The sequence below is a fragment of the Lepidochelys kempii genome, chromosome 3, assembly GCF_965140265.1.
Source record: "Lepidochelys kempii isolate rLepKem1 chromosome 3, rLepKem1.hap2, whole genome shotgun sequence".
Lineage (NCBI taxonomy): Eukaryota > Metazoa > Chordata > Testudines > Cheloniidae > Lepidochelys > Lepidochelys kempii.
In genome coordinates, this window is record NC_133258.1 from 188,010,469 (window position 1) to 188,026,848 (window position 16,380).

Here is a 16,380-nt window from a genome sequence, read left to right on the forward strand (position 1 = left end):
TGGTTGTATGAAGCCTGTGTCACACAAACAGGTGTCAGAATAGCATTTTGTGAAAATTAGAGGCTCTGCCATCAAAAGTGCTGGTTTATATGGTTGTAATCTGGAATTGCCATAATGGAAAAAGGAGTTGTGAACACATGTGTATGAATGGAATCATTCCACAGTTAACGGGAGATTTATGACTGAAGAAATCGCTACAGAACAGCAAGTGGTATAGATTGTTTTTATTTTAATACGAGAGCCAAGTCTTGCATTAGGACATTGTTGAATCTAGTGCAGAAAATAAATGACACCCAAGGGATAACGTAGCATTCTGTTGGATTGCAGGGCCTTTAGTAATCTGATAGTCTAATAGTGGTAAAGATAGAGAATATGTAAGAACTAATCTTGTCTTCTGCTTTTATAACAACCATGTATGGTAACAAGAAACAGTTACGAAGCGTTGGCACTGTAGCTTTCAGTAGATGACTTTTTAAATTAAAAGATACGTTTGCTGAGTAACTTTTTGGAATTTATTTAATGAAAGCTCATAAAATATGATACCTGTTTACAGCTGGATTAACAGCCACATACTCTACTACTTGTGTGTCTGTCTCTCTACTTTAGACGTGGGGTACCACGTAAATATAAACTCACAGTTGCCCTCAGTTTTTATGCAGTTTTCAAATGAATTTGGGAAAATGAGTAATTTATTTTCAAAAGGACTTGCTATTTTTTTACCCAATAATTTTAATTGATTAACAGTTTGCTAGTGTACTTCAGCCTACCGTGTTATATTGTGAACATGGGATATGCTTCAGCTTCATACAAAGAAATGGGGAATCTGCCCCAGCTTGTTACTTAAAATAGCAATCAACAATGCTAGTTCTTAGATTACATTGCAGTGGGTTTCTTTCCTTGGAACAGTCAATCTTTGTATGAATTCAAGTACCGTCTGTCTCCCTGTGTATAAGATGTTTGTTTTTTGTCACCAGTAGTGAAGAAACAAAATTAGTATGTGTTTTCAGCTTTTTCATATGGGGTTGGGGTTTTTTGGTGTTTGTGAAATAACTCGGTGCTTTTCTTATTGGCAAGCAAAATTGTGATAAATGTATGAATGATTTACTAAAGAGCCAGTGTATTTTAACCTGTGCTACAACTCTCTCTTTAAACAAACAGTTCATGGAACTTGTAAGCAGACTGATTTGGTGTGTAAATGTACACTAGATGGCAGTTTTGTCATATCTTCCAACTTCAAATAGTTCTATAGTAGAACAGGAAAGGCCATCAGTGTTTAGTCTGCACTGAAAGGGTCTCTGCATGACCAATGTGGACCCCATGGACTTCCTGGAACATGTGTTAGCAATTTAGCAGCAGACATTTATTTCTTTGTTTTACTGCTTGGCTCTTTGAGAAAGTGTTGGTACTGGGTTATGGGCTGTCTGGATCATGTCAGAGGCCATGGGGATCAAGTTCATGTGACAGGCCAGACTAAGGAAGGATGAAGTTGGAGGAGGTGAGGAAACTGACCCTTACTTTCAGCAGCAACAAGTCACTGCCTGTCTGTGGACTGAGGCCAAAATCCTGGGCGTTTTAGTTCTAATACAGCTGAACAAACAAAACACTTTGCCCATTTGGCTTTTTCATATTTCATCAACAGTAGTTCAGTCAAAGCTTTTCTATTTCTTATGGGTCGTATTCTTCATCTCTCTCTCTCTCTCCTCTTTAGCTCCATCCAGAAGAGGTGACCTTGAAATCCTTGGCTATTGCATGCTACAGTGGTTATGTGGGAAACTACCCTGGGAACAGAACCTGAAGGACCCTGTATCTGTCCAGACTGCTAAAATGAAGTAAATAATAATAATTTCAAATACTCCATCATTTACCAAAACAGATCTGAAAGTGAACTTCAAAGGGAGCTCACATCCTGTAGAATATTGCCTTACCTGAAAGCAAAAACATTTCCCCTTAATTAAAGATATGTTAGAAGCATTTAAAAGATGTGAACTCTGGGAGTGTGCATTACATCTCCTGCGTGCATTTATGTGCATGCAGCTGTGGAGATTTCATGTACACAAATGTGTGATGCAGAACAATTTCTCAGATTTTTGAATTCTCATAATTATTTAAGAAGTTGCATTTGCAAATCCTGTGTGCCAGTATGCTTGCTGCACATTCAGAATGATTTTGTAGAATTAACTATGTAACTGCTTCACAGAGACAGAGATGAAAATTTGAGCAAGCTGTCCTTATTTTTCATGTGTTGTTTCATTCTATTTCTTTCGCTTTCAGTTATGTAGATTTTTTTTAAAGAATTAAATCTTTTGGTTTAGGGTTTCAATGTTATATGAACATTTAAAATACCAAGTAAAAAACTTTATCTGTTAGAATCTGCCCCCCCATCTACCCCCACCCCAGCATGACTCATTAGATAATATTAACGCAACAGAGTTTATTGCCATTTTTTTCAGTGCTCTCACCAATGGGACTTGAGAGAGTTAATTGCATGTGGTACAATATAGCCTGTTCTTCAGTACAAGGATATGCTGAACTGTCGTTTTCCATAGAGGTAGCACCACAACTGGAGAAAGCAGCAAACTTTTTTAAGTAGGGCAAGTCACAACAGAGGTACACAATAGGGATATCTGAGCCACAGAAATCAATCTGCAAATGCAGTATGGCATCCGCTCTCAGCAGAGAAAAAGGTTAGCCTGCAGACTGCGGATAATACAGATTGCATCTGTAAACGTTGACATTGTATGTTATGTTTAATATTTCTGCTTTAGAAGTTCTGATCGGTACAGAACCCAAACTAACACACAGTTCTCCTGAATCAATTTAATCGATCAAACTGCTTCACTAATTCTTCACTTACAGTTAACCCTTCAAGCACTGGTATTTTCCAGACTGGCAGCCAAAGGCTTCTTAGGAGGAAATATATAAAATATGGTACAACTCCATTTGGCAAAAATTCCCTCTTATTTGAATGACTGTGTGTCCCTTGGTATGAAACATTTACTGAGGTAGCCCCCTTAATTGTCTGAATGTTTTTGATGCCCCTGTAATGTTGTGAAAGACCAGAGGGGATTGGTGTATGTACATGTAGATATCCAGTTACATGCAAGTTGATGGGTGTCCGGTGGACAAATCCAGCCCCCTTCTCTGCTCATATACCTTTGCAGTGGAACCAGTATGGTTCTGCTGAGAGCAGACCTGGATGTGGGAGTGCAGTTCAAGTAGCACAAGACACAGAGGCAGGGCTTGGGACTCTACTGCTGCACAGATAATCCCATTTTCTTCCCTTCCCCTTGTTTCTCTAGTCATTTAGGAAGAATCTAGTGCTAGCCCTAATGCAGGGAAGTAGGGGTAGCTGAGTTATGGCTGTGAAGGTGGGGGGAGAAGTAGGTGCTTCATCTTGTATACTCCAGTCCAGTAACTGAGGTGACTTCTGCAGGGTTGCTCTGCAGCCATACTGTAGCCTGGGGGAAAGGATTTCTCCTCCCCAGCACCTATCCCCACTGTTTAGGCCAGGTGCTGGATTTGCCGCTGTGTGCCCACTTAAATAGGTAAGGGAGATGATGCAGTGTGTTCTCTCACTTGTTGAACTTCCCTTTTACTCTGCCAGTGTCACTCAGCCTTGGCATGGCTTGTGCTTTTCACCAAACTACGAACTTTTAAAAACTAAACTGGTCTTGAGTTATCAGATCACAAATAAAAGCATCTGAAAACTTCAAAAAGGGAAACTCCAGTGTAATATAAAAATCTTCTAATCACTACCTCTAATTACAAAAAAGAACGAAACACTAAGTGACTGAAATAAAAGAATAATTAACAATCATATGGAAACTGGTGCCATGGCAGCCTCATGAGGGAAATTAAGCTGAGGAAATTCAGCTAGAAATCATAGAATTTCCAAGTGTAAGTTTTGGGAAATTAACGACATTTAAATAAACACATAGAATTTTCCTTAATTTAGTTCTGGAACTCTGATTTCTGATGCTTTCTAGTCAGACTTGAATTCTCCTCTTTTAATGAGCCACAGGGTAAGTGCCATCCACTGAAACTGCTGCTGCGTCTATTACATGTGAGAGTGAAACAATGACGTACAGTATGCTGTTTGGAAAGTTCATTTTTTAAACATGTACTGTTGTGTAAAGAGGTGACTAACAAAATCCCACCTCCCGTTTCCTCTAAACGTGATGGCAGCTACTGACAGCCTTAAAGGACAGGCCCCATGGGGACCTTCCCATCTGCATGCTGTGCAGATGTTTGTTTCTACTGGCGTGTAGGGTAGGTCTTGGGGCATGATGTAGCCAGTTCATCCAGCGCTTCACAGATTCACATGCTCATCCCATGGCTGTACAGGGATCGTAGCAGAACCTAGCTGTTGTTATGGCTTGTGAAGCCACTCCATACAAAACCACCCCATTGGATGAGGACCTGATGGTTTTATCCTCTTTTTAGATTCTCTAAGCAAAGCCCTTGTACTCTGCCTTTATGAATTTAGGGGCAAATCCTGCACCTGCAGCTCTGGTAGGTCCCCTGTGGTTCCTCAGAACAAAGGAGATTCAGGATTTTGAGGTAGAAGAGCAATTTCAGATAGGACATGCACCTGTTCAACAAGGCTCTACTCTGTTGTAACTCCCTGGACTACAGTCTGCTGCAGTGCAGATAATCCCATCTTCTCTCAGGTGGGTGCATGATGACCATAGATGCTGTTCCAATAGTCCCTATGCAGCTACACTGATGGGATCCCCAGCCCAGTTACAGGGGCTTAGTGCTATGGCCCCGAAGAATTAAGTGAAAGTGTTTTGTTTTTTAAAGAGAGAACTGGGCCCCTGCAGGAATATAGGTTTTTTTAACTGCAGTTCTATCCTTTTAAAACATGAAGGGCTAGACTAAGCTGTTGGCTCACCCACAGCAAGGAGCAGTGTATAGTACACGGTACCACCCCAGGAGGAGCAGTGGGGAAAAATTGGCTCAGGCTTGGTCTAGAGTAGAAAATTAGATTGTTTGTTTTAAACTATGTTGGTTGGGTGTGAAAAATTCACACCCCTCAGTGATGTAGTTAAGCCAACCTAAGTCCCTTGTAGCAGGGCCAGCAGTAGGGGGTAGCAAGCAAGGCAGTTGCCAGGAGCCCCACAGAGCTAAATTACATCATATCTATAGAGTCATTGTGGAGAAATGTAATCTGAGTGTTACAGTAATTTAATCTCTAAAAGTGAAAATAAATCACTCTAAAGCAGAGGTTTTCAAACTGTGGGGTGCACCCCCCTAAGACGGCACAGAGGAACATGCAGGGGGGCAAGCAGTGACACCTGGCACTTTGGGCTTTGGCTTTGGCCCAGGGAAGCAGGGTGGAGGCCCGCTCCTTAAGCCTCTTTAGTTACTGCCCTTGGCCCCAGCTATGTAGATAGCATTCGGCTGACTGAAGAATTCTTCTGTCAACCTAGCTACCACCTCTCGGGAAGGTGGATTACCTACACCAACAGGAGAATCCCCATAGTGTCTACTCTGAAACGTTACATAGATGAAGCTATGCCGCTATAGCATTTTAAGTGTAGACAAGCCCTGTCTTGCTTTGAGGTGGGGGGAGGAGTAAGGTATCCAGCCCCAGGCCAGAGGCTGCACCCCCAGCCGGAGCCCTCACCCCCCCCCTCAATTTCATGAGCATTCATGGGCCGCCATACAATTTCCATGCCCAGATGTGGCCCTTAGGCCAAAAAGTTTGCCCACCTCTGGTGTAGACTTTACTTATCCCGATGGGAGGGGTTCTGTCATTGGTCTAGGTAGTCAACCTCCCCGAGAGGTGATAGCTAGGCCCATGAAAGAATTCTTCTGCTGACCTAGCACTGTCTACATGGGGATTTAGGTTGGCTTAATAATGCTGCTCGGAGATGTGGATTTTTCACACCCCTGACCAACCTAATTAACCAACCTAATAATCTAGTGTAGGTCTTGGCTCCCTTCCCCTTCCACCGGGTTAGCTCTGTTGACATTTAGAAGGGACAGGGCCATAGCTTTGCCCCTCATTTGGTTAGGGAGCACTGGAGACACTGTCCTTGCTCTCCCCCACCAAGCTTGTAGCTGTAATCCTGGCAGTTCTCACACAGTTGTCCCTACTTCCCTGCATTAGGGCCAGGAAGGATCTGGTGCTAAATGATTAGAGAAAGCCAGACAAAACTGTTCCCAACTTTAAAAGCACAAAAAATAATCTTTGGGGTGAGAGCAAAGTGAGAAATTTCATCCCAAGGTATATTTATTTACTCCCAGAAAATGTATAAGCCCCTGCAAAGAGGCATGAAGTGAAGATGCTTTCCCAGTTGTAACTGGTTTTGCTTAAATCTTCAGTCTCTAGGTGGTTAAAAATAGGTATCTGGTAGGTAGAGATTTTGTTTGAAGAGGAGTCTTTTGAAGTGTTAGTTATCCTTGAGATCCTCTCCTTTTGGAATTGAGTTTTACTGTATCCAGAATTCCAAGTGAAGGATCACCTCCTAAAAATTCACATTTCACCTGTTGTATTCTTGTGTTGTCTCAGACTGATGGATGAGCTCCCAGATTCAGTGATGAAGTGGGGTCCGGCTGGAAGCAGTTGCTGTAAGTGTGATTAGAGCATATGCTGTGTATTTTATCATTCTGTCTTAGTCTGTTTATTAGAATAAGGCTTTTAAATATTTTTATAACTTTTGGGAAAAAAACAATAAGAACGAAGTAAAAAAACAAACCCTGAAATTTAATATTTAAAATTAAATTACCAATTTCAGTCCTCCTAAGGCAAGCGTGATTTAATGCAGCGTTATCCCCTTAGGGCCCTGATCCTGCAAATTGTAATGTGTAGGTCCAGCAGTCCACCTGTGTGGTACCTCTTTGACGTTATATCCACATACTAAACTTTGCAGGATTGGAGCCTTCAGCATAAATATTTGACAAGAGATCAGAATGAGCTTGAGTTTGATCATCAGGATCAGACTGGTAAGCAAGAGCAGACCAGGCAGTATCTTCTGAGTAGATCACAGCTGTCAGACACCCCTCAATTTATAGCATTCCTGTTCGTGTGTTCGTGTGTGTGGGCATGCACGTGTGTGCATCCATTTGCCCACGTTCCCCCTCGCCCTGCCATCCCCACCCCTCCCGCGAGCCAGCCAGCCACCAACCCAGATTTTTTTTTAAAAGTTGTCATTAACGTTCCCTCTCTTTCACAACTTAGATTAAATCTCAGGAAAAATGGAAAAACTTCCTAACTGTAAGAACAGCAGGACAATGGAACAGACTGCCTCAGGAGGTTGTGGAAGCTTCTTCAGTGGAGGTTTTCAGAAAGGAGGCTGGAACTGAGTTGGACGGTTTAGACCAGGGGTGGGCAAAGTTTTTGGCCTGAGGGCCACATCTGGTTTCCAAAATTGTATGGAGGGCCGGTTAGGGGAGGCTGTGCCTCCCCAAACAGCCAGGCAAGGCCTGGCCCCTGCCCCCTATCCGACTGCCCCTGCTTCTCGCCCCCTGAGGGGCCCCCCCAGGACTCCTGCCCATCCAACCCCTCCTGTCCCCTGACAGCCCCCCCGGGACTCCTGCCCCATCCACCTCCTGCCCTGTCCCCTGCCCATCCCCAGACCCCCCACCACCCCATCCAACCCCCCCTCTTCTTCCTGATTGCCCCCACGGAACCTCTGCCCCCATTCAACCCCCCTGTTCCCTGCCCTCTGACCTCCCCGACCCCATCCACACCCCTGCCCCCTGACCACCACCTCGAACTCCCCTGCTTCTATCCAACCCCCCCTGCCCCCTGACCGCGCTGCCTGGAGCACCGGTGGCTGGTGGCGCTACAGCCGTGCTGCCCAGAGCACCAGGCCAGGCAGCCGTGCCGCCCGGGTGGAGCCAGCCACGCCACCGCGCAGCACAGAGCACCGGGTCAGGCCGTGGCTCTGCAACTGCGCTGCCCAGCAAGAGCGCACAGCCCCGCTGCCCAGAGCATTGTGCTGGCAGCGCAGTGAGCTGAGGCTGCAGGGGAACAGCAGGGGAGGGGCCGGGGGCGAGCTTCCCAGGCCAGGAGCTGGGGCCAGGCAGGAGGGTTCCGCATGCCGTAGTTTGCCCACCTCTAGTTTAGACGCAAGAAATCTTGCATCTTGGTAGAGGGTTAGACTAGATGACCCTTGTGGTCCCTTCTAACCCTATGATCCTACTTCCCCCTGCATTTCCTTGTCGTGTTTCACATATACATTTTTTCCGTCCCGCTCTACTCTTTCAATCTTTCCATTCTGCTCTTCTCCACCTCTCAATTTCTTGCTCATCCTCAAATGTTGTTTCCTCCTTTCCCTTATTAGTCCTCTCTGCTCATCACTCTCTTCCCTTCCCCCCATCACCCGCTACCTCCACTCTCTCCTCTTCCCTTTCTTTCCCTCTCCCCACCTAAAATTCCCTATAATTCTCCCTTTCCTCTGCCCTACTGCAAGTATCCCCCCCTCCAACCATATGAAATCAAAACTGACATGGGCTGGCCCCTTCCATGGAATGCAAGGCTGGCTGCCATTTCTTCACTCCTAGTGCATGCTAAGTTGTCCATACCTAGAGACCGAGGAGGTGGAGCAGCCAGCTAACGGGTGCTGTTCTGTTCCTTTTGCAAGAGGCCAAAGAAGGGGTGCCTCCCATGATTCGGTGCTTGCCAGATGTGTGAAGAACCTCATCCCTTTTAAGATGGCAAGAGAAGGGTCCACTTCAAATTAAATGTTATGCTAATGTTAATGCTGTATTTGACAGCTAGATGCTACAATGATTGGCACCCAAATAATCCTTTAGATCTTCTGCCTAGGGATATGAAAATGCTATGGACAGCAGCTCCTCCTGTCTTGTACATCCCCCCAGAGCTCGAATGGAGGAGCTTCCATTCAGACACAGAGAGGGAATGATGCAGTGGCACTGGTGCTAATCACTTCCACACCTCCCAGCTTAGGGTCCCCATTGCTTACAGAGCAAAGGAGATGACCACGGCCTTAATGCCAGTACTAAAAATGTTTTTTGGTAGCAGAAGGTAAAAAAAAAAAACTCTCACCCTCGTACAGCTCCCATCACCGAGCAGCATGGAGCACCTCACAATCTTTAATGTGTTTATCCTCACAACAGCCCTGTGGGCTGCTACTGTGATTTTTCCAGGGATTTAGAAGTTAGATGCTGTGACAGTCAGCACTGCAACATCTAAGTCCCTATGTGGATCTGGGCCCAAGAGACAGAGGCCAAGATCCACAAAGGTATTTAGTGTAATGAGTTATCTATGATTGCCTGATGAGTGCTCTCTGAGCCTGAGAAGTGCTGCTGAGCCATCCCTTAGCCTGATTACCTGAGGGCTCCATGTCAATCAATCAGGGTTCAGCCAATCCACAGGCACAGGTCTAACCAGATGACCCCAAGACCCAGGATATAAGCTTCCAGTGAGAGTAGCTACTTTAGCCTGCTCAACATTGCTACCTCACTGGGAGCATCCCCTGCCACTTGGTAGTTCTGACAGCCTGCTCCTGCTCCTTGGAGTTGAGTTCTCCAACGAGGCCCCCTCTTCTGCCCACACGTATGCTGGCAGCCTCAGACTGTCGTCTGCTGCACCTACAGCGTCCCAGCTGTACATGAGGCGAGTGGATTGTGTGGCCACCAGCAATTTCATGGATGCTGAATTTGCTAAAGCTAATCAAGTTCCAGTGGACAGGAAGCACACCCCAGATCTAGTGTAAATGATCAATGGTGGAATGCTGTTCTGTGAAATCATGCCCCTCCAAGTTGAAATCCAATATTTTCTAGAGACTCTGCAGTCAGCAAACTTTCTGATCATGCTCAGTATTCTCTCACTCTCACAGCATGATCCACACATCTTATGGAAGATGCTTGAGTTGATCTACTACCAACAATTGTGTCTAGTTAAGTCAGGGACCAAGGAAACAAGAACCAGCACTGAGAAGTCCACTGCCTTCTGTGCTCAGCAGATTATTAATCTCTGCAAAATATCAAGAATTTGCTGACGTATTTGATAAAAGGAATCTGATATTTTACACCTGCATAGACCCAACAATTGCCCCAGTGGTCTCAAACTAAGAGCTAAAATTCCATTTGGATGGATTTACTCCTTATCAGACTCAGAACCCTACAAGAATGCCTTGATGAGAGTCTTGCAAAGATCTTCATCCATCTCTCCACATCTCCCACTAGGACCAGATTTCGTTTGTGTGCCTTGAACAGAATCTTGTATGTTTTGCCTTGCCTTGTTGTAGATGTCCTGCTTTGACAGGAAGATTTTCTTGCTTTATGTTAAGGTGATAGAAATATAAGACTAAAACATAGCTTTATAAATGATGGAATGGTTTAAAATCTGTTCCTTCTTCTATCCCTCATTATCCCATAAAACAAAAATCAAGTAGATGACTCAGATAATAAAGGCTTGATTTTCAGCAATGTCCTGCAATTTTTTGGGTACACCTGGTACTACAGAGATCTAGATCTAACTCCTTTGCAATGCAAGCCAGGTAGGTACACATCTGAGTGCTACCAGTTCCACCTGGAACTTACTGATGCACAATCCATTGTAGTTGCAAAATGGTAGGCCACGTTGAGTCCCAGCTACAAATCAGGCCAGTAGCCCTAACAGTTGAGTTCAACGTGAAATCTTTGTTTAGGCTCTGATTATCAAAGCTATTCTAACCTGTACGAGAATTCTGCAAAAGCAGACTGTTAGCACTAGGTCTTCCTTGAACCAGTTTCTTCATGTAAATGCTATGATCTTAATTTTTTTACTTTAATAAAGGAAATTACCAAATAGGAATTCTCTCCCTGCATGACAGACTTGTCCTTAGTAATTGCCTGTGACATCTTAGCCACATTCAATCCAGGTTGTTAGGAAGCAGTGAGTGTGTTAAGGAGTATGGGTGCTGTTAGTATGGAAATGTAAGCAGCAGGTCCACAAGAGGTTTTATTGTTTAGCATTTTATGAGTTTGAAGCAGCTAATGAATGTGTGGCTTGTCTAGTTCTGTATTTTCTTCACAGAAACAGTATAAAGGTAACCCAAAGAGGAAGCTCTTGGTATAGGGCAAACAATGGCCTTTGCAGGGCGTGGTAGGGTGGGGAGGTTATGAGGCATTTGCTCATACTATTCTTTTTCCCCACAGAATTCCCAAATTTAATACGTATTATATGACATTGGAATTGTGTAGTATAAAATACTTTACTTTAAAACTTAGCTTTCTCTTCTCCTCCTCCTACAGTGTAGTACACACTCTGTGGCTCTGTTTTAATATCTTTTGCCTTGGGGATCAGAAGAGATAAATGTCAATATATACTGCAGTTTAGTTTTAGGATTATACTAAAATAACTGCAAGAAAAGTTTTTTATACATGCCCAACTGTAGTATTCTCACACTCCTGAAGGCATCTTAACCCCTCCAGAGATATCAGCTGGTGGTGATGGTGGTAAAATAATGATATTGCTGGGTTGCATTAAGACCTGTTTCCAACAAAACCAACCACTGTCTAGTGACTTATAGGATATTTGCATAATGCAGGAATTGTCAAGACCCTGTAAATCAAAGCATTTTGCTTTCCCAGTAGGTGTTCAAATTATAAAATGTCTGCAAATTAGCATTCAATATACATAGCAACAGCATTTTAAAGGTCCTGTTATGATCCAAATATCAAGAAAATCTTTCTAGTTGCCAAATTATCAGCATCTTTGGACTAAAAAGAGAAACTTTAGCAGTAGTTTTTAATGCTAGTATAGTTTTCTGTAACAATCATAACATAATGAACAGCATAGGGGATGGCAAGTTTATCAGTCTGTTCTTTCCTTTTCCCATCCAAAGAAAAAAAAATCTTTGTATTTCGACAGTTCTGTGTTGTGGCTATTTCCTTTTGGTTCTGTTGTATCTTGGTTGTCATTCCTTGGATTGAAGACTTTTTCAAAGTTGTTGGTCCACATAAAAAAAAAAATCCCTTTTAAAATATACTCCACAGGTGAAATAGCTATGTTTTTGGCATGTGTTTATGGTTTAACTTATGAGGAAAAGCCAAAGTATCAAGTGCTAAAGAAAATCCTGGTGGATGGACTGAAATCAAGTGGAACTTTTTACGATGGCCCTCTGGAATTTTCCACTGCTAGATGTGCACTAAATCTGTGCGCGTCTAAAGATCTGAAAGTAAGTAACACAATCCCTTGCAGTTCAGCAATTATTTTGAGAAACATGTTGGATGATTGTTTTTTCTTTTGTACGAGATAAAGTAGTTTAAGATCTCAAAATGAGACTGACAACAATTGTTTTGCTTTAAATACATTGCATTTGTTAATTCCTGTTTCCCCTGGCTTTGCTAAAAAGTGGGATGTCAACCCTTAAGGAGGAAAAACTGTCATGAGTCCTTTTGACCTACAGCTTCTCACTTCAAAGTAGTGTGTCTGTGGAGAATCATTTACTTTCAGGATAATGGGGAAGTCAAGGACTCTGTTCACTAACATCTTGAAGACAAGCTTGAATGCCAGGTTTTTCATTCTGGTCAGATTAAAAGCAAAGTTGTCTTGATAAGTAAAAGCATTTAATTCATTTTCTGTCTTTTTTTTTTTTTTTTTTTTGGTCCTTTGTCATTGCATTCCTACAGCCACCAATCTGAAGGGGATATTTCATCCTTGGATTTAAGTAGTTTATTTGTATGTAGTGCTGTATAGTGTTTTTAGCACACAGATTTAAAGTTGACAGCTATCATGTTATATATGTCCCCCCTGTATTTTAAGTCTGAAACTATACCATTAATAAAACCTTTAAGTTTAATAAATCTAGATTGATGTAATTAGAAGCCTTACTGGACCTGATATGAAATGTCAGTCTCACGATATCTCTGCCTTGAAACTACCCCTATGCAAAAGCCCTATTTCTTCTCTGATGCGTGTGCAATAAGGCAGGGTCAGGGTATCATTCATTTTTAATATTTCTTGTGAACTTTGGACCATCACAAGGGTACATGAGCCAAGAATGCAGGATGCAAACTAATGTGACTGATAGGCTGCTAGATGAATGGTGATTCAAGTATCAGTGCACAGATGGTTCTGATTTGCTGAGTTTTGTAGCTGCTGCAACTGAAGACATAAAATATCCTTCTAGTCATAAATTAGCTCTTTGGAAGCAAAACCTTGGCACCAGAGCTTTACAACCTTCAATTAGTAGGGAAAGAAGTATTTGAATGACTGTGGTATTGACATCTGTAGGCCTGCATAGTAATCATTCCTAATAGACAAGAATATCTGTTTGAGGGGGTTTTGCATGGCTAATTAACTACTAGTGAGAATATGTAATTTTTTCATGATCTCCTGATTGTCACCTTTCTCTCATGATACAATTACATTTTATTGTAGCAAGTGGCTCACAAACCAATTGTCAGCACTATTTACGTATTGCAGAAGGCAGAACAAAAGTTCATGTTTAATAAAAAGCCACTGTATTTTGATCTTGGTAATTAGAGACTTATTTTAGCAGTTTTATTGACTTTTGTGTTTTTATCATTTTTACAACAAAACAAAGCTATTTCAGTGACAGTATTTCCCTTGTAATAATGGTCACCAATTAATCTACACTAATTTGAGTAACTTATTTCATTTTTGTAGTTTGTATAGTTTTCTAAATTTAATTGAAATATAAAAGTTCTTTTAAAAAGGCATCTTCTTTACTGATCTATGTTTAGATCTCTGCTTCACCAGAATCTTAGATTTTTACATATTAGACACTGACTAGTAAAGCCAAACTATGGTTCTTTATGCGTTCTTTTCATTTGTGTACACAGCAAACTGCAGACCCTTTCTCTTCATAGAATGGAAGCAGGACCAATGATGTGAAGCTTACGCTTTGTCCTGTCAGCTTTAAGCAGACATTCAATAATTAATTGCAATAGTAAGAATAGTGGGTCAGAGGAAAATCAGATATATAAAGATCAAAAATTATCATCTTAGTGAAAACTTGTATAGGATGTGAAACCAAAGGAACATCAGATTCAAGAGGGAAAGCATTCTGAGAAAGAGATTTTAATGTGTTATTTCTCAAGTTTTGTTCCCCATGTTCCTAATACAATTTGTTACAAATCAGCAGTTTTTCTGTAAATGTAATTTTGTGTTACTGTAAAAAAAAACTGAACAGCCAGATGCCTGTGTAAGGGGTTTTCAGGTTTTGTTTTTAACTTTCAGCTGAAAGTACAAAATTATTCAGTTTTATACTTAGCCTAAACTTGGATATTAAAGTAGCATGAAAGATATTGCTGAACTTGTTCTGATTATGAGAGTTAGCAAGTGCTGTAGCAACTCTTCAATTTGCAAGTGCACAACCCTATTACAAGTCCATAAGGGAGAAATGTCAATTATCAGTGCTTCTGTTCCTTGGACACAAGCAGAATTATTTGAATGGTCAATAACAAGGTCAGAGACAGGGTTGTGCTGTTGCAGATGACTTGATCTTAGTACCTATCATCACTTAAATTTTCAGAGGAACCTCAAATTACTCCTGCCTTGCCACTTTGAAAAATATGCATGCTTGTGCCACCTCAAACTAGAGTTCTTCTTTCCTCAAGGGTATTTCTCTAGCAAGATGTACTTAAGGGCAAAAAAAATAATGTAATCTAATTTACTGAAAAATGGACAGAAGACAGGAGATTTATTTTCTGAATGATTAAAGGGAGGTTTCTGGTATTCTCCATTAAGTTTAAGAAATGTTTTAGTTTACCAAATCTAAGTTCTCATTTGTATGAGAACAGAGAATACAAGCCAAGGACATAAGATTTTCAGAAAACTAGGTTTTAACCTACAGTTGCTGGGGCTGACTGATTGTATTGTAACTTGGAGGAGTTGGGGACATAAGAGAGACACCCCATTTGGGGAAGATTAGGAGATTTTGGGTTGTGTGCTCCTGGAGAAGCCAGAGAGAGCTTTTCCAGGGCTGATGCATTCTAGCTGCACTGCTGACCGGGTGGAATGCCTTAAAAAGCAATGTACTGCTCACTACTCTCAGCCCATCTATCTCCTCCTTCCTTTCAACACTTGCAATGTTACCTCCTCTGCATTTTCAGCCCTTTTCCACTTCTTCTCTTACCACACACACCTCTCTCCTCCCATTAAAAACAAACACAAAACTTACTGCTAATTGGAGTAATTCAATAACTATAAAGCGTGTACAACATGTCAGCGTAACATTCTCTGAGTATTGTCAGTAATGCCTCATTCTTGGGGATTTGTCTGCATGCTCCACCCCAAACCCAGAATTCTCTAGAAACCTCTGTGTTTTGGGGTCACATGGAACCTACCTTGAGCCCTGCAATGCTCCATGTGAGATTGTATAAGCAGAAGTGGCCCTTCACTTCCTTCCAGCTGGAACTTCCTGAGGTCTGTTATAATAGCTCCATAGCCATTTTCTCTTACCCCCAATTCAAGATAGCTGTTGGAATCAGTAAATTTTTTTAGCATTAGGTAATTTTTAGTCCCATTTGGAAATGTGAAGTGCCTGGTTGATGCTTGGGTGAAGTGTATGTGACTGAATCAGTATTGCCTAGAGGTCCTGAGAGCATCCTGGGTAGACCGAGAGCCAGAACCTTTTCCAATTTCTTTACACCATACTGACTCTAGAGGTCTTGAAGTGTAATGCCAAAGAAACTGTTACCTTTGTTCTGTGCTATTCTTTTTCAGTAGCCAGGGACAGAGAGGAAGCACCACCACACCATAAATTATAGTTTGCTCGTGCTATATTTAAAAATCTAGAGGTAATGATGCTGTTCCAGGGCGTCCTTGGCACTGACTGGAATCTCATCTCCAGTGCCAAAGGTTAAATGGCTGACTTGGCTGCTGAGTTGTGCCATAGGGCTGCTGTAAAGGGCTGCAGCAGATCAGTAGTGACAAAATTTGGAGAAGGAAAAATTGACCTGTAACTGGATTTCATAGGGGACAACTGTCATTACAGATCCACAACCTCCATCCCCCCTTCTTGGGAATGTATATTAGATTGTGATATGTGGAAGGATGTAATGAGACACAACCTTACTTGGAGAATTCTGTGACTTCAAGCAAAGTTGGCAGTCTCCAGCAGTCAGAGTTTTCTAGAAGGTTCCGGATAGGGTCCAGCCACATGGATCTGTACTGAAGCTACTCAAACTCCTGTTACAGTTGAATAACTTGTCATTTTTCATGAATATAGACACCTATTCAAGACTCTGCATGCCCTACCATCATTACAAGATAAATGAAATCCCATTAGCATTAATCATTCAAAAAACTCAGCCATTCATTATGGGAAACATCCCTCAGCCCTCCCTGGAAAAAAAATAAAGAAACACTTTACAGATGTCTTTTGCAGAATGTCCAGGTGGTCACCAAATTCTGTTATTTCAGACAAGTTGGGGAGCAGTTCAAGAGTCTTG

General features: G+C 42.1%; 1 protein-coding gene across 2 annotated transcripts in view; it reads left to right on the forward strand.

Annotated features, from left to right (window-relative positions):
• The window catches only part of VRK2 (VRK serine/threonine kinase 2), a 67,615-nt gene that overhangs the window by 43,117 nt on the left and 8,118 nt on the right, over positions 1 to 16,380 (forward strand). For both annotated transcript variants that reach the window (XM_073339348.1, XM_073339349.1), the window contains exons 9-11: positions 1,709 to 1,829; positions 6,518 to 6,576; positions 11,956 to 12,137. In XM_073339348.1, coding sequence (XP_073195449.1) covers positions 1,709 to 1,829; positions 6,518 to 6,576; positions 11,956 to 12,137 — 362 coding nt within the window. The remainder of the gene's footprint in view (positions 1 to 1,708; positions 1,830 to 6,517; positions 6,577 to 11,955; positions 12,138 to 16,380) is intronic.